We start from the raw sequence: 23,418 nt of genomic DNA, 5'->3' as shown, positions 1-23,418 counted from the left end.
TAAACACCTGAAAGTAAACCACAGCGCATGTTCATCAATGTTCTATGTGTTTAGAACAGGAGAATGATTTGCAAGACCCCTCCCTAGGGTGGTTGGTGCTGCCACATGGGTCCAAGGCATGGGTGCTATCTACTCCAGTCAAGCACAGTTTCCCTACAAGTGGCCACTGCTCTGGGGCTCCAGTTCCACCTTCTTGGTTCCTTGGCTTAGGTAGCTTTGATTTAAATACACATACCAACAGTTAAGCATGTTCACATAGAGCCATTAAAATACCTGAACACTTTTGGAGGAAGAGTGTTTGAGAATCAAAACATGGGTAGGTGTTGTAGCACACACCTATAATCCCAGCACTTGGAAGGCTGAGGCCGTAGGCCGTAGGTCTGATGTCAAAGCCCATGTGGACCATGTATTGAGAGCCTACCTCTAAAGAGGAAAAGAAAAAAGCTGAAACAAAACCTGGGCAGGGGGGCTGTGCACTAGCAGCATATTTTGCATCTCTCAGCCCTTGCAGAGAATGTTGGGCTCTAACCCTCCAAGCACGGTGCCATCTTTGCTTAAGCACAGAAGCCAGGGCCGTGAATGAACAGCTTGTGGACTTATCCCACTCCCGGGTCAAACTCCAGCTGAGAACTTGTGGTCTCGACTTAAGATCCGGCTGACTGCCCGAGAACCTAAGATTTAGCTTGCCCTTGCTTTTTCCCCCTGGATTTCCAGCTCCGTTGAAATCCCAGATGTGGAAAGTGTCAGTGTTGCTCATGACACAGACTCCATAGGACTCTGAGATGTCCCTTTTTGTCTTATCTTACAATATAACCCTTCATTGCAAGTTCTTTACTCATCGGTACTCTGTGGCCTGGCCAGGCCCTAAATTAGAACACCAGTCCAGAAGCGCCAGATCTGTGAGCTCCAGGCAGCAGTGCTCAGGAAGGATAGCTCTTGGAACTGGTGCTGCTCCTCCTGGTGGCCAGGAGAGTTCCTGCTTGAATATCAATCACTTCCTGTCGCTTTTGCTTTTCCTTTGTGAAGAAATTCGACCTGCACAATGAGATGGGGTGCTTTACTCTCTTATCTATATAAGCATCTTAAAGGTTCTGGAAAACAATTTACCCAACTTACTTCAAGGAAAAAACTGGAATTGTATACCATGTCATAGTAATATTTAAAACAGACTTTAAAATGTTCTTTCTCTACAGTATGATATTTTTAAAAATCACATAAGGAAATGCAGCAGTAGCAGCAGTTATAAGATGCAACTCTTATTCAGGTTAGGCTTATTCAGCAAGGTGGGATAGAGTCCTTTTTAGCCACATAATTGTAGGTGCAAAGATGTGAAAGTACATGAATAAAACAAAAGCTTCTGCTTTTATGGAACTAATGCTTTAATGTGGGACAAAGAGGCCATGAGCAGATATGTACGTCAGGTGTAAAAATGCTATCCTTAAAAGCAGAAACATAGAGTGGAAGAAAGCTTCGACCCTCTCAACATAGCCCTGAGGTACATGGTCTAAGCCATGCATGTGTTTGGAGAGGAAGGTTATTGTACAGTAACAGTGTGGGCTCAGTTAAGAACAAGGGGACGAGACTTCCCAGGATATAGGGCAAATAGCAGGGAGGCCCAGACAGCTAAGATGGCTGAACCAGAAGGGTGTGTGATAGAAATGGAGAGACCGGATCCATCCCTCATCTCCTGAGGGTCTCATGAAGAGATCTTGACATCTGTTGCATGTGCTGATGGCAGGTGGCTGTTGCTTGGATTGCTGCCCCAGCACCCTGGGACACAGGCTATTCGAGTTTCTCTTCTTGTTACCCAGCATTCATTTGTAGCTGTGATGTCTTACTAATTGAAGATCTCACATTTCTAGGGAGATTGATGAGCAGGATAACAGCACTGAAAGGCCGCCATTCCTAGGGAATAGCAGGCATTAGAAGACACTCTGAAGGTTTTAATTGGACCTCGAAACCTCTTCTTGAGAATATTTTTTTAAAAATCTATGATCTAGGGCATTTTGTAAATTGATCTTTGTTTTCCTGGACTTTTAATTTGCTTTTTCAAATGGTTGTCTATAAAGAGACTTTTAAATAGACAATATAATTACATACTTATCAAGGATTTTATCAAGTAAATATGACCTTTTATTTTGAAGGTTATTCCATCGACAGGCAGCAAGCTGAAACGGCCAACACCAACTTTCCATTCTAGCCGGACATCCCTTGCTGGCGACACCAGCAATAGCTCTTCTCCAGCTTCCACAGGTGCCAAAACTAACCGAGCAGGTAAGTACCCACCATACCCAGGGCTGAGGATGGGAGGAATAGCCCAGCTGCTTTGAATTGGGCAATGTCAGCCTCTCAGGAGCCAGTGTTAGGATGAGCCCTTGATGTCCTGCCCAGAAAGACACTTGCACTCTTTGGGCAGCCATTGCTTTTCTTGTCAGTGCAGCGAACTCTGACCTCCTACACTCAACACTGGAGCTAATGCAAACTGTTAGCAACTTTCCCAGGGTGCCGTGTTTTTATGACTGCTAGTGAACTGGGGAAGTGGAAGCTGGCTGACTGCAACTCCTCCTGGGAACCTAAAAATGGCCCTCTTAGTTCTCCACCTGCACCTCCGTTTGCCATCTGCTCACATACGCTGCAACCTCATCCTTCACCTCCCTGAGCCACGGTGACCGAGCAGCTTCGCTTTCTGCTGCTCAGGGTGACAGGGAGCCTCACAAACCAGACCGGGCTCACTGCCTGCTGTGCTGATGAAGTGTGGGTCCGGAATGGCGTGGTTTCCCCCAAGGCCACTCAGCAAATCAAGTGCTATTAGCAGCAACCTCTTGGCCTCCGGTCACTTGTGTTTTCATAGCATGCCTTCTCCATTAAATCCCCTGCTTTACTCTTCAATTCCAGACCCTAAAAAGTCCGCCAGCCGTCCTGGGAGTCGGGCTGGAAGCCGGGCCGGGAGTCGAGCCAGCAGCCGGAGAGGAAGCGATGCCTCTGACTTTGACCTTCTAGAGACTCAGTCAGCTTGTTCAGACACTTCTGAGAGCAGCGCTGCAGGGGGCCAGGGCAGCTCCAGAAGAGGGCTCACCAAACCTTCCAAAATCCCAACCATGTCTAAGAAGACCACCACTGCCTCCCCCAGGACTCCGGGTCCCAAGCGATAACACTGTACAAGCACCCCATACCATATCCACTTTGAATCCTGCTCCATACATTGGGTGTATATTTATTCTGAACGGGAGAAGTTATATTGTTAAAATTGTAAAAGAATAATTGTGTTATGAAGCTGCCTTATTTTTTTTCCTTTTTGTAAGTTACTATTTTCATGTGAATATTTATGTAGATAAAATTTGCCTCCTGGTAACCCTGTAATGGATGGGGCCCAGAGATGAAATATTTGAGAAAAACAAAAGGTCAAGACGTAAATGTGTATTAAAAAGAAAAGCCTAAATAGGGTTCATGTGGCGCAGGGTTGTAAACCTGCTTTATCTTTTAGGAGTATTCCTAAATGCATCTTTATAAACTTAACTTGCTATATCAGCAAGATAAATTATATTAAAAAATAAGAATTCCGCAATGTTTAAGGAACTCTTCTTTTTAAATCACAGACACCTCAATTAGCAAGAACTAAGGAGAGGGCACTTAAGATTGCATTTCCATTGTTCTACTGTCATGGAATTTTAGCTGAAGAGACAGAACCTCATCTAGATAGCTTTTGCATATGATACAGTAAAGAGTTCATTGCAATACTGTCTTAAAATAAAGTCTCAGTACTGGGTGTTAAAGGCACATAGCTGCTAGGATTCAGGGGTAAAAGGAAACTTCAGAACATTGGGGTTTTAAACTGATTTGTAACAACTGTCCAGCCTAGCCATCAGTAACTCCTGTGCTCACCAGGCCCCAGGCCCTGGTGAGGGAGACTCCTTGGTGGCACTGTGAATTACAGATTTGTTTATCTGCTTTTTTCTTTCTTTTTTCTTTTCTTGCTATTTATTTAATACGATCAACCTCCCACAAACTGAGGAATGAATTCCATAAGCCTATTTTGAAATGTGGACCTAAGACAAACACTTGCTCATCCTTTGACGGAGTTCACCAGCACACCTGTTCACCAGTCCCGTTTGCTTCCGTCTTTTTGTGTGTAATAAAGTCAGCTGACCAAGTGACCATGAAGGGGGGCTGTCTGGGGCTCCTATTTTTTAGCTGCTGTTCCTCGTCAGCTCGGACCATGTTGCTGTGTGATTATCTCAATTGGTTTTAATTGAGGCAGAAATTGAAGCTCTACCAATGAACTGTTTAAAAACAAGACACACTTTTGTATTAAAATTGCTTGCGGTAACAAATGTTTTGTAATTCCTGGCTTTATTCTGAACCACTACTTTATATTTAAATGTTACCCCTAAGGCATAAAAATGTTGTAGTACTTATTCAACAAGAGTTTTCTTGATGAAAAAAAAAATCATAGAACTCATTACTTTTTTCTTTGTTTTATCCTTGTTAATTTTAACAAGGCACCGAGTGAGTGGGATGTTTTCTCAAAGCTATGTAGGGACACTGTCCACGTATGGGGTGGGCAAACTTCCCACAGTAGGATGACACTCCTGTGACCTGATGGAACTTCAAAGCCCCAGTAGTGACCCCGCTAACCTGAGACCGCAGTTGAGGATGGACACACAGGGCTGTGGCACAGAAAGAACTTGATTCTGCTGAACTAGCTGATCGGTTGGCACCATAAAGAGCTGATTGCAGGGTGGGTGATCATAGACTGGCCCACCCCTTCCCACAGTGGCCAGATGATAACATGTCGCCTGGTGCTCACCTAGACAGAGTTGCAGTTATATAAATCCTTCACTATTTGAATTTACTAGTTTGCCCACATGGTCCACAGTGGACAAGGACAAGGAATAGCCACTCTGAGGCCCTCGTGCTGGTTTCCAGACTCGTGAAGGAAGAAAACACTACCTGATTATTGGGGAAGATGGGTCAGGTGAAGTTGAGCCCACTGGATGTCTCCTCTCGGTCCCGGAAGGCAGCCCATTCCAATCCCTTTGTTTTCTAGATGGAGAAGCAAGTGTATTCAGGACACTGGTGTGAAGCCTGGTGGATGCTTCTGGGGACGAGTCTTGGGCTCCTGTGCAAGTGTGATGCCTCTGCTCCTTCCAGCCCTTAGCTGGCCCTGGCATGACTACAGCCAGCTACTGACTTGAATAATGAGGGGTTCAAACTCAGATCTGTGTTCTTACCCTTCAGGCCACATGCCCCTCTTAAATTCTAGAATTTGGCAAAGTTGTAAATGCATGTTTACCAAAGCTACGTAAGGTCACATGTTCAGACTGAAGGAAATACATAGCCTGATGTGTTCCACACTTACTCCTTTCGTGGAATTGGATGACCTGAAAGCTGTCGGCCTGGGTTTGGAGAGTTGGCTCAGTCATTAAGAGCATTTGCTGCCCTCGGAGAAGACTTGGTTCAGTTCTCAGCATCCATATAGTGGCATACAAACACCTGTAAGTCCAGCTGCAGGGAATCTTCGGGTTTCCTCGGATACCTGTGCATAACATGCACATACACACATGCTACATGTACTCATAATCTTCTGGGGCTGAAGAGAAGCTAGGATCATTTATTGCTCTTCCAAAGAACCTGGGTTTGTTCCCAGAACCCTTATCAGGCTGCCTCTGTAGGCATCTGCACTCACATGTACATACCTACATGTGACACACAGACCTATTCATTTTGGGGGTTTTTGTTGTTGTTGTTGTTGTTGTTTTTTTTTTTTTTTTTTTGATTTTCGAGACAGGGTTTCTCCGTAGCTTTTGGTTCCTGTCCTGAACTAGCTCTTCTAGACCAGGCTGGCCTCGAACTCACAGAGATCTGCCTGCCTCTGCCTCCTGAGTGCTGGGATTAAAGGCGTGCGCCAACATCGCCTGGCTCTCATTTTGGTTTTGAGACAAGGTCCTATTATATAGTCTTGGCTGTCATGGAACTCACTAGGTAGACCATGCTGGTCTTGCGTTGCCTCTACCTCCCAAGTGCTGGGGTTAAAGTCATATGCCACAACCAGCTTTACATACACATAATTTAAATAGATTTGTTTTTAGTTTAAAATCTTTTTCTGAAAAAACTGTTGGAATTTAGTGTAAGATAGTGTTTTCATCCTAATTGGCTTCTGCCTCCTGATGCCCAGCAGCATCCTTCCCTCCAGGTAGACTGTCTGCTCTTACTATCTTTCCAGGAGACTTAGGTTCTAAGTATTCAGTGAAGCTCAGCTGGCCTGTGGGGTGGGGAGTACTTGGAGAGGTGGCTCGGGGCTTAAGAGCATATACTGTTCTGGCAGGTCTTGAGCTACGTTCCTAGTACCCACATAGGATAAGGAATTCAATGCTTTAGCTTCTAAGGACATAGGCACTCATGTGTGCGTGCACACAATTAAATCTTAAAAACAAAACCAGAAACTGGTGATGGTACAAACCTTCAATCCCAGCAAAGGCAGACAGATTTCTGTGAGTTCCAGGCCACCCTGGTATAAAACACTAGTTCCAGGACAGCCAAGGCTGCACAGAAAAACCCTGGAGAAAGGGAGAGGGAGGGAGGGAGGGAGGGAGAGAGAGAGAGGGGCATGGGAAATAGACAAGAAAGAGGCTTAAAATACTGCAGCGGTTGACAAGGTGGATTAGCAGGAAAGGTGTGGCCACACATGCCTGAAGACCTACTCCCTTTAATCCCCAGAACCCACAAAAAGGTTGGAAACGGCTTCCACAAAATCATCCTCTAACCTCTACACGAGCCTCTTCCCCATAATAACAGTTCTGAGATGTGATTTAAAAAAAAAATACATGTTTGATGGCCAGTGAGAGGGTTCAGCAAACAAAGGTGCTTTCCACCAAGGCTAAAGACCTGAGCTCAATCAGAGCCCACACGGTAAGAGAAGACCAGCTATTCCCACAAGTTGTTTTCTGACCACACACGGCACACACATGCATGTTGCACACACATTCGACATAAATGATACAATTTTTGTGCCTGCTGAAGCTTTATATCGACAGCTAACATTTATGGGATGCTTGCCAGCATTCCATACATTACAGAGAACTTTACGCTAGACACATCCCAATTCTATGATCTTGAGTCCCCCCTAAGGATAAAGTTGAGTATCTTAGCAAAATCACAGTCGGCAGGTGAGCCAGAAAGTCCACACTTTGACGCTACCTTCTCCAAGAAACTTGAGCCACCTTAGACTTTCTGCTGTTCTGGGGTTCCACTGAGGAACCCTTCTCTTCCCAGCATCCGGGGCTCTACCCTTTCAGAACTGTCACCAGCTCCTCTGGAGGAGGAACAGCTTTTATTCTGCCTTTGAAATTACCATGTTCACAGATGGTCAGCCCTGCTATATATAGTGGGAACTACTCAAAGGTGGAGTCTTGGGTCAGGGCCCAGTAGAGCAGCCCACCATGACTGTTAAACAGAATTTTTAGTGGAGGCTGTTGGGTGGCTGGCTAAACCCTGTTTCAGTTTACAAGAAGTAGGTAGCTAGCTCCTAAGCTGAGATAAATGATCCCCCACCTGCCCACCCAAGAACCAGTCCCAGGCTGGGCTGTGTGTAGTAAGTAGCCTGGCAGTCTAGCCTTGCCTAGAATGAATGCAAGTTGAGACTTACAGGTGGGTGGAAGGTTCTTGGTGGTATGGTGTGGCGTTTGGTGCAGAGGGCACCCAGAGTTGAGAGGGGACCGGGGGGGGGGGGGACTGTGGGTAGGAGACTCAAGCTCCTGAACAAAAATAATATGGAGAACATCTCACTGCCTTCTCTAGTCACCAAGCCCTATGGATTCAGCCTCTCACTTCACCCTGTCATATTAGAGACCCATTGTCAGTCCCTCCTCTATTACGACGGAACTGCATAAACGATTCCCGCCTTGAGTTCGCAGTGATCTTCCTGATTCCCCCGCCATTCTTTATCTTTATGGGGACTTTGAAGTAATATGGAAATTGAGCTGTTGGGTAAAAGACAGACTGTGGATGATTACTTGAAGAATTTAGCTGATTCTTGAAACTTGAAACAAGGCTGGAGAGATGGCTTGGCAGTTAAAAGCACTTGACTGCTCTTCAGAGGACCTGGGTTCGGTTCCCAGAGCAGCAGGTGGCTCACAAGAGGCTGTAATTCCAGTTCCAGGGGATCCACTGCCCTCTTCTGACCTCAGAAGAGAGGACACTGTACACAGGAAGTACACACATTTAAGAACAAACTTTTGAAAGGATCACCTCAGCATATTTTGGTGACCATTATACAGTTAATTGGATTTTTATTTTGAATCCACACTAGAGAATTCATAACTGGCCCAAATCCACAGGTAGCACCCACCGCCTGCAGGGCTCTTTATGGTCTCTCCCCTGGAGCCCCTCTTCTGGTCTTCAGTTCCTCTGTTGTGTGACCAGAGGTAAGGCACTTAACCTCTGTGTGCCTCAGTTTCCCCATCTGTAAAAAAGAAAGGTTCTGCGGGGTGCAGCAGCACATGTCTTAATCCCAGAGGCAGGCTTAGGCAGGCATAGGCAGGCATATCTCTGAGTTTGAGGCCAGACTGGTCTACAGGGCAAGTTCCAGGTCAGCCAAGGCTACATAGTGAGAACCTATGGGGGGGGAGGAAGAAAGAAGGGAGGGAGGGAGAGAGAAATGAAGGAAGGAAGGGAGGGAGGAAGGAAGGAAGGAAGGAAGGAAGGAAGGAAGGAAGGAAGGAAGGAAGGAAGGAAGGAAGGAAAGACCACTGTGTGCTCCGTAATGGTGTGTGAACACTAAGAATAGGCCTGGAAGCGCTGCTACCTGCCATTATGACACTCCCAGCCTTGACACAGTCATTCCCTTTGCAGGGCACTTTCCTTCCTGGTCAATTCCTTTCAGTGACACTTGAGCCGCTACGATCTAGAGGCAACGCTGTGGCAGCAGTCAGGAGAGGCCCGAGTGCAGAAAGCGGTGTAAGTCAGAAAGTTTTCCTGGGGTTCCTTTCTTGCAAGCAGCTGGCGGCTGTCACAAATGAGGAGCTAAGCAAAGGTGTGTCCCCTTTGGGAGGCTCCAGAGGCCATCCATGTGGGATCATCAACGGGATCCGCCGGGTGGAGAAGGAGCCTGGTACTCGTGGAGTAGCGGGAACTGGGGCCTGGCAGCTGAGGGCAACGGAATGTGCCCCACCTTCCCGGTATGGCTGGCACCAGCCCAGCCCAGACGGCTGGAACTATGTGTCTGGGCTCCGTCTACGTCGCTGTGTGGAGGAGAAGGGCGACCCGGCGGGTCCCACGGCTGCCCGGGAACTCGGGATCTCGCCTGCCCAGGGCGCAGGTGCCTGCTTCAGAAACCCCGACGTCTCCGCACGGAGCCCGGCGTGCGCCGTGGAAGCTGGATGGGGACCCAGGACCCCCTTGAAGGCCTCTCCCCAGCCCGCCCACTACTTACCTCGGGATCGCACCAGGCTCTCCCACCGATGCACCGCAGTTGCTGCAGAGACACCCCGCTGGAGTCTGCCCGGGCTCGGACACGCCCCCGAGGCCCCATTGGTTGGCCCGGGCAGGGGCGGGGCCGAGGAAGCTCTCTCCGGTCCGTGAGGCCACGGGAGGTCCAGCTCCGGACTCTCGAGGGTCCGCGCTTCGGGAGCCCAAGTTGCTTTGCGAGACCTACGGGCTTAGCGACCAGCTGCCGAGCGCGTGGTGCGCCAACGCCGCAGAACTCCCGCGACAGGTGCGAACTCAGGGGACCCGCTGCACCGTCCGGTCCTCGCCGTCGGGGTGTCGCTCCCGGGCACTGCCGGCCGCGAGTGGATGCGCGTACGCTGAGCGTCCGAGATGGCCGTGCGACCCGGGCCGCTCTGGTTGCTGGGCCTGGCTCTGTGCGCCCTGGGCGGCGGCCACGGCCCGCGTCCCCCACACACCTGTCCCCAGCGTCGCCTAGGAGCGCGCGAACGCCGAGACATGCAGCGAGAGATCCTGGCGGTGCTCGGGCTGCCTGGGCGGCCCCGACCCCGTGTACCACCCGCCGCCTCCCGGCAGCCAGCGTCCGCGCCCCTCTTCATGCTGGACCTGTATCACGCCATGGCCGATGACGACGACGGTGGGCCCCCACAGCCTCACTTGGGTCGCGCCGACCTGGTCATGAGCTTCGTCAATATGGGTGAGTTCGTGGAGGGCCCCTCATGACAGCAGTTTCCATGAGGAGTGGGCATGACCGCCTATCTGGGGATGATGCTCTCTGGTAGTGCAAGGCCCCTTGGGACAGAGAGTCAAGGTGCAACAGCCCCACTGGGCTGTAGGCGACTGTAGGGATCAGGGCTGGAAGGTCTGAGGGCCATCGCGGGTTCCCACCAAGGCAGGCAGGAGTGGGAATCTGGTGATGCCCAGGTCCCCTAGGCCCAGGAAGACAGCTGGTCCTGGGAATGCTGATGAGTAAACAGAGGGCTATGGTACTGTCCTGTGATAAACGCAGTCCAGAAGAGAGGGGCAAAGTTCAGTGTGGAAACCTGTGGTCATATCATCAGAGTGACCAGAGCTGACCCACACGCCCTGACGGCAGGTTCTTTCCGTGTAGCAGGAAGCGGGTGGGTGGGGTGCACTGTCAGGAGGTGGAGTGGACAGACTCAGACCGTGACTGTAGTTTTGTGGGACTGGGCCCGAATATCTTCTGGACCTTGGTCTGGCACAGGGTGAGTGTTCAGGCCAGTGAACGATTCAAGAGGCAGCTGTGGGTCTATTCTCCCAAAGTGTGGCTCTTCCTTTTTCCATGTATCTCAAGACCTCAGGGCCACCAGTCTTTTGTTTGTTAATTTACGTGTATGAGTGTTTTGCCTACATCTATGTCTATGTACCACATTTTTGCCTGGTGCTGGAAGGGGTCAGAAGAGGTCATCAGATCCTCTGGAACTGGAGTTACAGTTATGGACAGCTGTGTGCGTGTTGAAAAATCAAATACAGGTCCTCTGAAAGAGCAGCAATCAGTGGTCTTAACTCCTGAGCCATCTCCCCAGCTACATGCCCGCCTTTTAAAAATATTTTTCTTCTATGCATATGAGGTTTTGCCTTTGTGTATGCATGTGTACCAAGTGCATGCAGTGCCTCATGGGGGCAGGAGAGAGTGTCAGAGCCTCTGGGACTGGAGTGAAAGATTATAGGAAGTCCTGAGCAGCAGGTGCCCTTAACTACTGAGCCTCTATCTCTCCAGCCCCGACCTCTAATAGTCTGAAAGGTACTTTTCCAGAATACCTTTTCATCACAGCTGGTCGGGTCCCCACCTGCTTTGCTGATGTTTGTGGTGGGTGGGGGCCTAGGCAGACACAAGGCCTGGGTGGGTCTGAATAACCTCCAAGGTCACCACACACACACACACACACACACACACACACACACACACACCTGCATGGCAGCAGAGCTTGTCCAGGTAAATAGCTACAGTCTCTACTCCCATTGTCCAGGGATGGGCTTGGAGACCCAGAGAGGCAGTGACTGCTTTGAAAGAGTTCAGCGTTCAGTGCTCATGTTGGCGATATTCGCTCCAAGATGGGGAGAGCTTTTGATAGGATGGGCAGAGGAACACAGGGGACTGGACAGCAGGGTGTGTGTCCTCAGGCACTTGTTTTCCTGCCAGAAGGCAGGAAGAAAAGACACCCAAACCTCTTTCCCACCCAGAGCTGGTGGTGGCAGAGGTAGGAAGGCAGCTATTTAGCAAATAGCCCAGCTCTAAGGAGGCACTGCAGCCAATGGGCTCCAGATACAGCCTTTCTGCTTAGAGGGCAGGGTGGGAATTTAGGATGGACCGTATGTGGGGCTGTAACTGCCTCTCCATCCTTTGGACAGGCTGACCCAGGGCTTAGGACTAAGAACTAAGGATAGAGTTGCCCAAGAATGTCCCCAGAGAAGCTGCCGATCGGAATGAATCACCACCCTGCCTGTGTTCTGTACCCCACCCCCATCCTCTGATCAAAACACGAACAGCTCTGGAGGGAACTGTTGCTGTGAATAGAGCAGGACCTGCTGCTGCTGCTGCTGCGCAACTTTAGGGAAGTCCCTTGTCTAACACCTGTCCCTTTAAATGGGACTCCTTGGCCGGGCATGATGACACACAACTTTCATTCCAGCACCCCAGAGGATCTCTATGAGTTTCAGGCCATCCAGCCAGGGCTGTATAGTGAGACCTTGTCTGAAAAGTAAATGAATAAATGTGACCCCTAGTGACCTGTCCTCAAGGTTGTATGACTGACTGACAGGTGAACAGGAGCAGAAAAGCAGCCCCCCTTCACTTAGAGTGTGAACTGGGCCACTGCCGACCCCCAGGGTGATCAGGAGCCAGGCCGCTGCCGACCCCCAGCCCTTCCAGTTGCAGCTCAGCTGTGCAAAGAAAGCAAGAAAATCTGTGTGGCTGAGTGTGGTGCATTATAGCTCTAACTTAACACTCAGGAGGCTGGGGCAGGAGGACTGCCACAGCTTCCAGGCCAGCCTGGGCTAAATCGCAGGTAAAGCCATCCAGAGCATCATAGTAACCACAGGCCCTAGTGAAAGAAAGACGGTGGGAGACAGGAGAGGAGAGATGGGAAGGGGGGAGAGGGAGAGAGGGAAGGAGGGAAATCAACCCTATGTGTCTGTGTCTCATGCATACTGAAACCTGGAAATAGATTCTAAAAGCCAACCAAAGGTTGTGTGTCCTGTGTTTCAAAGAAAAGTTATCCTTTGACCTTTGCGTCCTTCTATTTCTCATTTGGTTGGGGCAACAGCACGAGGACCTGTTTGGCCATCCAGTTTCATGGTCCCAGAGAGGATAAGTAGCAGGGCCAGGGACACACAGTATTTAGGCCACACCCATGGTGATGGTTTCTAAATCCTGTTTCCCCCACCAACCACTGCCTGTAGGATCTGTGGAATTAACAGCAGGTCCTTGCTGAGTGCAGACTCACTGTGAGTGACCTACACTGGGCACGGCAGTAAACTCTCCCAGCTAGAGTGATCTTGTTTGTTTATTTGAGACAGAGTCTCACTATGTAGCTGTGGCTGTTCTGGAATTCCCTATGTAGACCAGGCTGGCCTTCAGTTGACAGAGCTCTGCCTGCCTCTGCCTCCCCAGTCCTGGCATTAAAGGTGTGCGCCATTATGTTCATCTTAGAATGATTGCTTACCTGCTGAGTACCAGGCCCCATGTATCACACACGTACTGATGCCTTCTGTTGGCAAGCCCAGGTCTGAGCCTGAAGATCAGGGTTCTGGAACCAGCATCCCAGGGTGGCAATGGTTGTGACCCTGTGGAGCAGTGTGACAGCAGACTCCTGTCCCTGGTGTCCCTGTGCTCAGAGAAGGGAGAGCCCCAAGCTAAGTTGGTACTCTCAGCACCGGACCCCACCTTGTCCCCTCCCGATCCACCCTCAATCCCTGCTGGTTTCTGCCATGCGTCCTCCCTTCTGTGGGCCTCTGTTTCTGTCCGTGTCTGCTGTGATAGCATCAGAAAAATGAGATGCCTCCCAGCCCTGATCCTTACTTCTGTTTCTTTGGCACTTGCTGGCCTCACAGCTCCATTCCTGGGCGGGGTGGCCTCAGGCCCTCCTGTCCTTCCCAAGGGTGAAAGGAGGCAGGAAGGACCACAGCCCTGCCTGCTCCTGTCTGTGAACAGGCAGGCAGCTCTGTTCTGGATGGGGAAACTGAGGCACAACCATCACCCGCAGGCAGAGCCCAGCAGGACCACATGGAGCCATCTGCACATGCATCAGCCCTTTTCCCAGCCCAGGAGTTTTTCTTCCCAAGGCCTCAGATAGCTGAGGGCAGGGGCAGCAATGAGCTATGGGGACCAGATCTGAGGGTACAAGAGACCGACCTTGGTCCCACTCTGTCCCTGCCCGCCGTGTGACCTTGAGGGTAACACTTCCTCACCACTGACCTCGGGGTCACTTCCTGGTAAATTGAACCAGGTCCTCTGGAAAAGCAGTCAGTGCTTTTAATCGCCGAGCCACTTCTTCAGCCCCAGAGCTACTCATCTTTAAGGGGCTTCCGGGGCCGAGGGAGATGACAGCAGCACTGGCCACTTGGCCAGACTGCCACATCTGTCCCTGCATTTGCATGCATAGTGCTGGCTCAGAAGAGCGAGGCTCAGAGGAGGCTGGTGACATTCCCAAGGCCACACAGCAGTTCCTCTGCACCCTGCGCTGTACCCTCTATACAGCTGCCGTCCACAGAAGTTTCCCATGCTCATTACATAAAATTCAGACCATCCACAATCAGATAACGAGTTCCCCTGGGAATCCTGCTTCTACCAGCCAGTCCCCCTAGGCAACTGCTGGGATTCCTGTCACCCGAGTCTCTCGGCCTCTTTCTAAGCTTCACAGACATGGGATCATGCAGTACGCCGTCTTTTAACCCACTCCACGACTTGCTCTGAGAGCCACCCACGTTCCTGTTTCTATCATTCTTCAGAGTTGCATGAATGGTCCAAGACCATCTTTGTTTTCTTTTTATTAATGGAGATTTGGTTCTTTTGGGAGGGTTTTGAGCAAAACTGTTCTATGACTATAGTTCCAGGTACTTGGATACCTGAGGCTGGAGCATTCTGAGTTCAAAATGAGCCTGGGAAACTTACTGAGGCCCTGTCTCAAAGAAGGGAAGAAAAGAGAGAGAGAGAGAGAGAGAGAGAGAGAGAGAGAGAATATGCCCTGTACACCAGATTCAGGGCCTTTCCCTTCCTAGGCAAATGCCCTTACCGCTAAGCTTCACCATGCCCAGCTTCATTTTTAGAGACTGGATGAGAAACTTCATCCCTGTTTCAAAAGAGGTGGTCAAGATTTCCATAGCTGACTTAGCTCATCCTTGACAGGCTCCCCCATAATGAAGTCCCAACCTGTATAGTACCTCACCTAGGGTGCCTGGCTTTCTCTGCCTGAGTTGGGGTCACAGACAGCCCTCTTTCTCCTTGTCCTTGGGAAATAACCTAGAAATGACCCAAATGGGACCCTACCATGGTTCTCACCCCACCTTGTGCCACAGCCCCCATGGGCGGGTGCTCAGGGCAGACTGCAGAGGGGAGGGAGACAGCCCAGTGGAGTCAGGGAGCACCGAGAGCTGCACTGGGTGGGATGGAAGCCGGCCAGCCCCATCTCTGGGACACCAGCAGAGATCACACCTCTGTTTCCTCACAGCCCAACTTCCATGAGACCCAGAGGGAGAAGTGGCAACAGGCATTCTAGGGTCCTTGTGGCGTCACCTCCACCCCAGTGTGCCACCTGTTGAACTCCAGGGCCACTCACTTCACCTGGCTGAGTCTAAAAGTCGGGATCACACTACCCTGAGCTCATGTGTGACCTCAACAGAGACCTGCCTCAGTTTCCCTGCCTCTGAACCCCAACCCTGAAGACCTTCCCAAGTTCTGACTCAAACTGTGTCACACACCCTGCCCACTGATGGGGGTCTCTCCAAAAGCGAGTCATGGGATAGGGAAGTAAACAGGCATGTGTCGTCATGACCACATCTTTCTGGAACATTCCCACAGTTCAGTTCTTCTTTGAGTTTCTTCTGGAGGAATCGCGCCCTTGCTCACATCTCCTGGGAATTATTTTTTACCTCAGCAGGCTTGATGTGGTGGCCTGTGCGGGTGTTCCCTTTTAATTTGGGGTCTGGAGCCAGCTGAGGACTGGACCAGTAATTATGTGTGCAGAGCCGTTTATGGAAACGGCCTGTGAAGAAAGTCAGTGCGGAGACTCAGCTGAAAATACCCCAGGAGTGAGCCTGGGCCTCGCCACAGTGCTGAGGCTCCTGGTGGGAGAAATTCCCTCAGGTGCAGAATGCACAGGTCACTAACCCCAGGCCCCACCCTCCTCTGAGGTCCTGCAAGGAGCCCAGGAGCCCAGAGTCTTCTAAGTCTGGTGTGGGCCCCTCAGCCTTTGGCACCAACCGCATAGGGCAGTCGTGTCCAGCCCCTCCTCCTCGGGGCCTGGAAACCTGTCCCCACCCTTAAAGGTCCCACTAGGAAAGGAAGAAAATGTCACAGCAAGTGCAGACATCAGTAACCTCTGACGGAGACTTCTCAGGCAGGAGAGAGCAACCGGGAAAATGAGCCCCAGGAGACTAGAATGTGGGGAGGGTCTCGGGCAGAAGGTGGGTTGACAGACAGCTTGTGGGGTTGGGGGGATGAGGGGACCTGAGACAGCACGGAGGATCACTCTCACATGGGCCCTGAGGGGCTGAGGAAGGCTGCTTGCTTCAGGCGAGTGAGAAGGCCCCACCCTCCAGCCAGCCCCTCTGAGCAGAGGAGGAGGGTGACTTCTGAGGTATTTCTTCTGGTCAGGAGCAGGACAGATTTAGGTTGTCTGGGTGAATCTAACTTTGTCTAGAAGAAACATTTTGTGGGTGTCTCGCTGATCAGCGCAGGGTTTGGCATGTGGAGGTCTGGTCTGGCTGGATGAGCACAGGGCCCCAGATGGACTGGTAGGATGTGGGTACTGCTGCGGCCGGGGAAGCCGCCTCCTGCCCACAGTGGGCCTTTTTCGAAAACATGGCATCTGGAGCCAGTTGTATCAGGGTCTGGAGGAGACCAAGGGTTCTACAATTGTTTTCCCAAAGCCTCAGGCAGCTCAGAGGGTAAACTCGGCTTCCCTGTTTACAGCATTTCAGAGGGCAGCCTGTCTGTCGCCACACTGAGCGCCCCCGCCGTCTCTCAGCTATGTGGAGCTGCGTGTCTAGAGTCCTTGCTGAAGACTCCATTTTTCTTTCGTGTGTGTGTGTGTGTGTGCACGTGCGTGCATGTAATATGCATGTGTGTGTGTTTGCATGTGTGAGGGTGGGTAGGTGTGTGTAACATATGTAGGCCTGGAGTTGGCACTGGGTCCTTCTTTGACCACTCTTAGGTATTGACAGGGTCTCTCCCTAAACACCGAGCTCGCCAGTTCCTAGTCTAGCTTGCCACCTTGCCCTGAGCATCCTTTCTCTGCCTCATGGGATTGCTGGTGGCCGGCAAACCTGCCGGGCTTTCCTGTAGATGGTGAGCATCTGCCCGCCTTTGGGCGTCAGTGATTTCACACTGAGCCTCTCCCCAGACCCCATTGCTGGAGACTCTAGACGCACATCGCTACCCAAATGGCAACAGGCTTGATCTGAGTGCCACTGACTGTCACGGCATCAGCAACATTGAACTGAATAGAATTCTTCCTAGGTCACAGGGGCGTCTGGGACCACTGTGCTGAGTTATTTGAGGTAAGGGACAGAGTGTCCTATGACTGGCCTGGCCTTTCCTGTTATTCTGTGGTGCTCTTGTGTACCTCAGCCCCTGGCCTGCCACTGGATTCCAGCCTTGTCAGCTTCTTTAGGGCTTGCATACAGAGGCCCTGTGTTTCTCAGGGGTTCTCTGCTAGGACAACTCTTCCTTCACCCCTCCGAATGCTGGTTCTTTTTTTTCATTAAATAATAATAATAGGGGCTGGAGAGATGGCTCAGTGGTTAAGAGCACCGCCTGCTCTTCCAAAGGTCCTGAGTTCAATTCCCAGCAACCACATGGTGGCTCACAACCATCTGGTGAGATCTGTGCCCTCTTCTGGCCTGTAGGCAGAGTACTGGGAATACTGTATACATAATAAATAAATAAATCTTTTAAAAAATAATAATTTAATAGTAATTATTATTATTATTATTGGGGCTGGAGGGGTAGCTCAGTAATTAAGAGTTTGTGCTTCTCTTGTAGAGGACCTGGATTTTATTCCCAGCACTCAGGTTGGGCCAATCAAAACCACCCAGCTCCAGGGGATCTGACGCCTTCTTGTGGCATCCAAGGGTCCCTACACTCACGTGTACATACTCTCTCCCTCCAGTTAAAAATAAAAACAGACCGGGTATTGGTGGCGCATACCTTTAATCCCAGCACTCGGGAGGCAGAGGCAGGCAGATCTCTGTGAGTTCAAGCCCAGCCTGATCTACAAGAGCTAGCTCCAGGACAGGCTCCAAGCTACAGAGAAACCCTGTCTCAAAAAACCAAAAATAGGGGCTGGAGAGATGGCTCAGAGGTTAAGAGCATTGCATGCACTTCTAAAGGTCCTGAGTTCAATTCCCAACAACCACATGGTGGCTCACAACCATCTGTAATGGGGTCTGGTGCCCTCTTCTGGCCTGAAGGTATACACACAGACAGAATATTGTATACATAATAAAGAAATAAATATTTTTTCTTTTTATTTATTTATTTTGCTTGTTTTTTGTTTTTTTGCGACATTTCTCTGTGTAGCTCTGACTGTTCCGGAACTAGATTTGCAGACCAGGCTGGCCTTGAACTCACAGATCCACCTGCCTCTGCCTCCCAAGTGCTGGGATAACCCGAAGGGGCTAGAAGAGAGCTGCAGACCCCCTAGAACTTGAGTAACATTTCTTAGCTGCCAGGTGGGTGCTGGGACCTGAACACAGGTCCTCTGCAAAAGCAACAAGAGCACTAACTGCTGAGCCATCTCTCCAGCCCCTTTATTTTGTTCTTACGCTCCGTCACTAAGCATGTATGGTCAAATTGCTCTGGTTTAAAAATCACACAAAAAATTTCCTCATTGTAGCTGAGCCACCAAATCAATATACAATTGATTCAATTGCTATGCTTTTGAATTTTCCTAGGTTTTCTCTTTATTCTTGTATTTGAGTTGGATTTTGTTTCATATTCAAAACATATAAAGCAGAGAGCCTTACAAGTGGTCTGATTCCCTTTTCCATGCCCTGCACTCGGTTTCTGTCCCGTTTCATGACTCAATAGTATTTTTTTTTCTTTGTGGCTTAGCTCCCTATTTAAAATATACAGTTGGGAGCGGGGGCAGTAACTCAGTGGTTAAGGCTGGTTGCTATGTCCATGAGGACCTGTGTTTGAATCCCTAACACTCATGTTAAAAGCTGAGCACAGCTGCATGTGCTCCCAGCATTGGGAGGTAGAGACTGACGGATCCCTACAGGCTGCTGGCCGGCCAGCCTCACTGCACTGGGAAGCTAGCTGTTCAGTGAGAGACAGAAGATAAGGTGGCCAGTGACAGCAGAAGACACCCAATGTCCCGCTTGGCTTCCCCATGTGTGCACACAGACACACCCGCCCACACAGTCACATGCAGACATCACACACACACACGTGCACACAATTACATATATACCTGAGCATGAATGCATGATGTATATATGTGTTCGTCATATTTCTATTCTTACCCTTTATTAGACAAAGGATGTATTATCTGCATTGCTCTCCATGCGCTTTCTAAAGCTGTGGTATTTCTAGGGAACATGTCATGACAGACTACAGACGACATGCTTCGATGGTTTTCCCAGCTGTGTGGCATCCCACTGAGATGTCCGCAGTTCACAGCGTGTCTCCTGTTGATGTCTGGGTAGTTTCTGGTTGGCTAATGCTGCAACAGCCGTGTACACAGCTCTTTATGTTGTTTTGTTTTGTTTTGTTTTGAGACAGGGTTTCTCTGTGGCTTTGGAGCCTGTCCTGGAACTAGCTCTTGTAGACTAGGCTGGCCTCGAACTCACAAAGATCTGCCTGCCTCTGCCTCCTGAGTGCTAGGATTAAAGGTGTGCGCCATTACTGCCCGGCTTCTTTATGTATTTTTGTGATTGTCTTTGGGACATTTTCCTGGAAGTTGAATTGGGAAGTCAAAAAATTTCTATTTTTTCTTGATTATTACTAGACACCCACCATGGGGATTACACATCCTAAAGCAGCAAGGCTGGGGAGAGAGGTCTGGCAGCATTCAAAGAATGTACTTTTCATCCAGGTTCAATTTTGCCTCCCTGGGGGCCCTGGACAATATCTCGAGTCAATTTTGGTCATTGCTAATGGGGAGGGGAAGGTGATCCTGCAAAAGGCTGTGGACATTGTTACAGCATCCTCCTACGCTCTGCAGGACAGTGCCTGAGACAGACCAGCCCAAATGAGAATCTGGCTCAGGAGAGCCATAGTCAAGGAGCACACCCAAAGTGAGCAGCTCTCGGAGGGTCTTAATCAAGAGATCTAGGTGTGGTAACACCTAAAGTAGCTCCACTCCAGACTGGGACTGGATGCTCAGATTCTTGCACGAGCTGTGTCCCCATGAACATGTGGACACAGAAATACATGTATATACTCAGATGTGGGCTGGCTTGTTTCTCGACCCTGGCCACTGAGTCAAACTAAAAATGATACTCCAATGTCACGAGCAGCCTGGTACCCAGATGCTGCTTTCTAAAGACCCCTCCAGCAAAGGAAGCCGAGCTCTCCGAGCATCTGATATAGACTGTGATGCCAACATAGTCTCAACATAGAACGAAGGAGCCGTGTGTGACTATGCATGCTTCATCTCAGAATTTAGGAAGACCATGAATTTGAGGCCAGCCTGGGCTACCAGAGTGTGACCCTGTGCCAGGCAGGAAGGGAGGGAGGGGAAGAAGAGAAGGGGAAGTATTGGATCGTAGCCTATGGGATAGAATAAACATCCATTAATCTATAATTATGTTAATATAATTAAGAGAAAGGACAACTCAATAAATGAGGAAGGAAACAAAATACTATTGCAGATAATGTCGGCTGATGAGGGCACGATCTACTTGTAGATGCTAAAGTAGCACGGATTTAAGAAGAAACACCTTATTCACGTCCTGGAGATGGAGAGATGGCTCAGCAGTTAAGAGCACTTGCTGCTCTTGCAGAGGACTCAGATTGATTCCCAGCACCCACATGATAGCTCACAACCATCTGTAACTTCAATTCCAAGGGATCTGATGCCCTTTTCTGGCATCCACGGGCACCAGACACATATGTGGTGCATGGACATACAAGCAAGCAAAAAAATCCATACAAATAAATTTAAAATAACAAGAAAAGCCTGAAGATACCTTCCCCATATTACGAAAGGAAAAATGGTAACATCGTAGAAGGGGAACTCTGGCAGACACCAAGGATTCAGTTACTGTCATGGAGACTGTATCATCTAATCTGATGCCCTCAGAAGGCATGGTCACTTGTGCCATTCTCCAAAGTGCTTATCATCATTCTCTCCAGGAGCAAACAGGCAAGCTCATCCTGAGACATGCCACTAGCACCCTACAAAGGTGCCGAGGTATTGAGAGATAAGGAAAGGCTAGCAACTGTGATAGATCGGAGGAGCCCACAGAGCGGTGACAAGGACATGCCATGTGGGTCCCAGATGACAGCCTGGAACAGAAGGAGGACGTCAGAGAGACGAGTCTGGTTCAGTTGCACTGGTATTGAGCTCGTCTTCCTGTGATAGTCGAGACTGGGTTCAGACAATGGTAACAGACAGGTAGATAAACACACACTCAATAATGAATGGATGAAAGAAATTTTGAAATGTGATGAATAAATGAAGTAATCTTTGTGAATGTTATTAGGGAAAATGAATGCAGAAACTGAAGGATTAAAAAAACCCAAATAATGGTTTTATGTATGTATGCGCCTGTGCGCATATATGTGCATGGTGTGTGCAGAAGCTCTCTGATCAGAAGGAATCACATCCACTGGAACTGGAGTTGCAGGCAATCGTGAGCTGATAAGTGAGCTCTGGCAACTGAACCTGGATCCTCTGCAAGAGCAGTAAATGCTTTTAACCTGAGTCATTAGAACAAAAGTGAAGGATTTTATAAAGCTGTGAGAACCATGGGAAGAAACCATCCAGAACCTTCTCCCACATACCCTGAAGTGACATTCTGGGACCCCCACTTATCCATGATTAACTGCCCAGGCAGAGACACTCAGAGACCTTGCTCCAAACATCACGACCCCTCCTGGAGTCACCTCCGAGAATTCCTGGCAGGGCATCTCACATGGTCAGGATGCAGCATAGTGGCCAGGAAATCGGCAGTGCCCCCCCGGACCCCCACTGAGTCTATCTGACTCTTCCAGGGAACGAGTTTTGCCAGCATCACAGCCAGCAACAGGATTTTACTGGGAAAACCCGAGAAACCACATCTTCCAGGCCACACCCCTTTCCCAGATCCACTCCGTGGACTCTACAACCAGGGGCTGGGAAGCACAGCCTTTTGTTTCCCCTGGTCATCTGTCTTGCTGTTGGCTAGTTCTAACTCACTGTCCACCATTGTATAGCGTCAGGATGCTGTAAAGGAAGGAACTCTGCCGGAAGGTAGGAATTCTGTGTGCTGCGCCCCCACGTGTGCACTAAAGTCCAAATGCCACACGGTGCTCTCATCCCAGCCAGAGCATCGTGAAGGGTCTGCCGCTTGGAGTCTCGGCATCTTTGGGAGATTCCGGACCCTAATTTATAGGAAGGTGAGGGTTGGGCATGCATGGAAAGGGAAATGCTTCTCGTGGGGTTCTTTTGGCACCATATTAGAGGCCCTTTACACAGCCGAGGACAAGATCCCAGTGAACTGCCCGAGACCAACGGGTATATCAGGCATCTGGAAACATCCCATATGCCTTTGAGCTGACAGATTTTCATGATATGGTTTCTTGTTCATTCTTTTGTTCAGAAAAATAAAATTGAGCCGGGAGTGGTGACACATGCCCTTAACCCCAGCACTCAGCACTGGGGTGGCAGAGACAGGAGGATTTTTGTGAGCTCAAGGCAGGCCTAGTCTATATAGCTAGTTCTGGGACAGCTGGGGCTACATAGAGAGACCAGTTGAGAGAGAGAGAGAGAGAGAGAGAGAGAGAGAGAGAGAGAGAGAGAGAGAGGAAATCAAATGCGTCTCCTGCTCTCCTGCGGCACAGCCTTCCAGTGGGGCTCTCTGAAGGCTGCCCATTGATAGATGGGGAAGTTGAGAAATTAGAGATCAGATGGCTACTACTCATCCCTCAGCTCCTATACTTCCGTAGTCCTGCATGGAAAGGATCCCCATGTGTGCCCACTTCACATGGACACGCTAAGCTCACAGGGGATGACCCTGGAGTGGCCACGGCAATCAAGCCACACTTCTGAATGCGACCCCATGACTAAAGTGGAGACAGCTATTCAAGGAGTCTCATAGGGAAAGCAAAGCCTCAGCGAATGCTCTGCGGTGCCCCCACCCCAGCCTTCCAGACTCTAGTAACACAGAGGAACTGCAGCTCCACCGTCCTGCAAAGAACCAGGTGCTTCCCCTGAGCCACTTCAGCTTCAGTGTCTGTCTTGGTGCGGCATCCCAGGACCTTTGAGGCACTTCAGAGGAAAAGGACATCCATTTTGCTAAAAACATGCCAGATCAACCTGGTGGTGGTGGCAAATGCCTTTGATCACAGCACTTGGGAGGCAGAGGCAGTCAGACCTCTGTGAGTTCGAGGTCAGCCTGGTCTACAGAGTGAGTTCCAGGACAGCCAGAGCTATTACATAGAGAAAGCCTGTCTCAAAAAACCAAAAACCAAACCAAAATGAAACAAACGAAAACCTTCCCAGACCCACTACTTGCCTGGGACAACCACAGCAGTTTCCGGTGCTGGAAACCCTGCCTCTCGATTTCACAAGCCCATAGCCAGAA

General features: G+C 49.8%; 2 protein-coding genes across 19 annotated transcripts in view; both read left to right on the top strand.

The window, feature by feature from the left end:
• Positions 1 to 4,459, top strand: part of Macf1 (microtubule actin crosslinking factor 1) — a 337,047-nt gene extending 332,588 nt beyond the window's left edge. For 14 of the 18 annotated variants that reach the window (XM_075946025.1, XM_075946018.1, XM_075946019.1 and 11 more), the window contains 2 exons: positions 2,145 to 2,274; positions 2,896 to 4,459. In XM_075946025.1, coding sequence (XP_075802140.1) covers positions 2,145 to 2,274; positions 2,896 to 3,152 — 387 coding nt within the window. In that variant the 3' untranslated portion in view covers positions 3,153 to 4,459. The remainder of the gene's footprint in view (positions 1 to 2,144; positions 2,275 to 2,895) is intronic. The other 4 variants (XM_075946029.1, XM_075946028.1, XM_075946027.1 and 1 more) reach the window with 1 other exon arrangement.
• Positions 4,460 to 9,613: 5,154 nt separating this feature from the next.
• The window catches only part of Bmp8a (bone morphogenetic protein 8a), a 30,260-nt gene continuing 16,455 nt past the window's right edge, over positions 9,614 to 23,418 (top strand). The window contains exon 1 of the mRNA XM_075945834.1: positions 9,614 to 10,141. Coding sequence (XP_075801949.1) covers positions 9,817 to 10,141 — 325 coding nt within the window. The 5' untranslated portion in view covers positions 9,614 to 9,816. The remainder of the gene's footprint in view (positions 10,142 to 23,418) is intronic.

Source organism: Microtus pennsylvanicus, chromosome 13 (assembly GCF_037038515.1).
Source record: "Microtus pennsylvanicus isolate mMicPen1 chromosome 13, mMicPen1.hap1, whole genome shotgun sequence".
Lineage (NCBI taxonomy): Eukaryota > Metazoa > Chordata > Mammalia > Rodentia > Cricetidae > Microtus > Microtus pennsylvanicus.
Note: the sequence above shows the minus strand (reverse complement) of the source record. Positions and strands in the feature narration are given on the sequence as shown.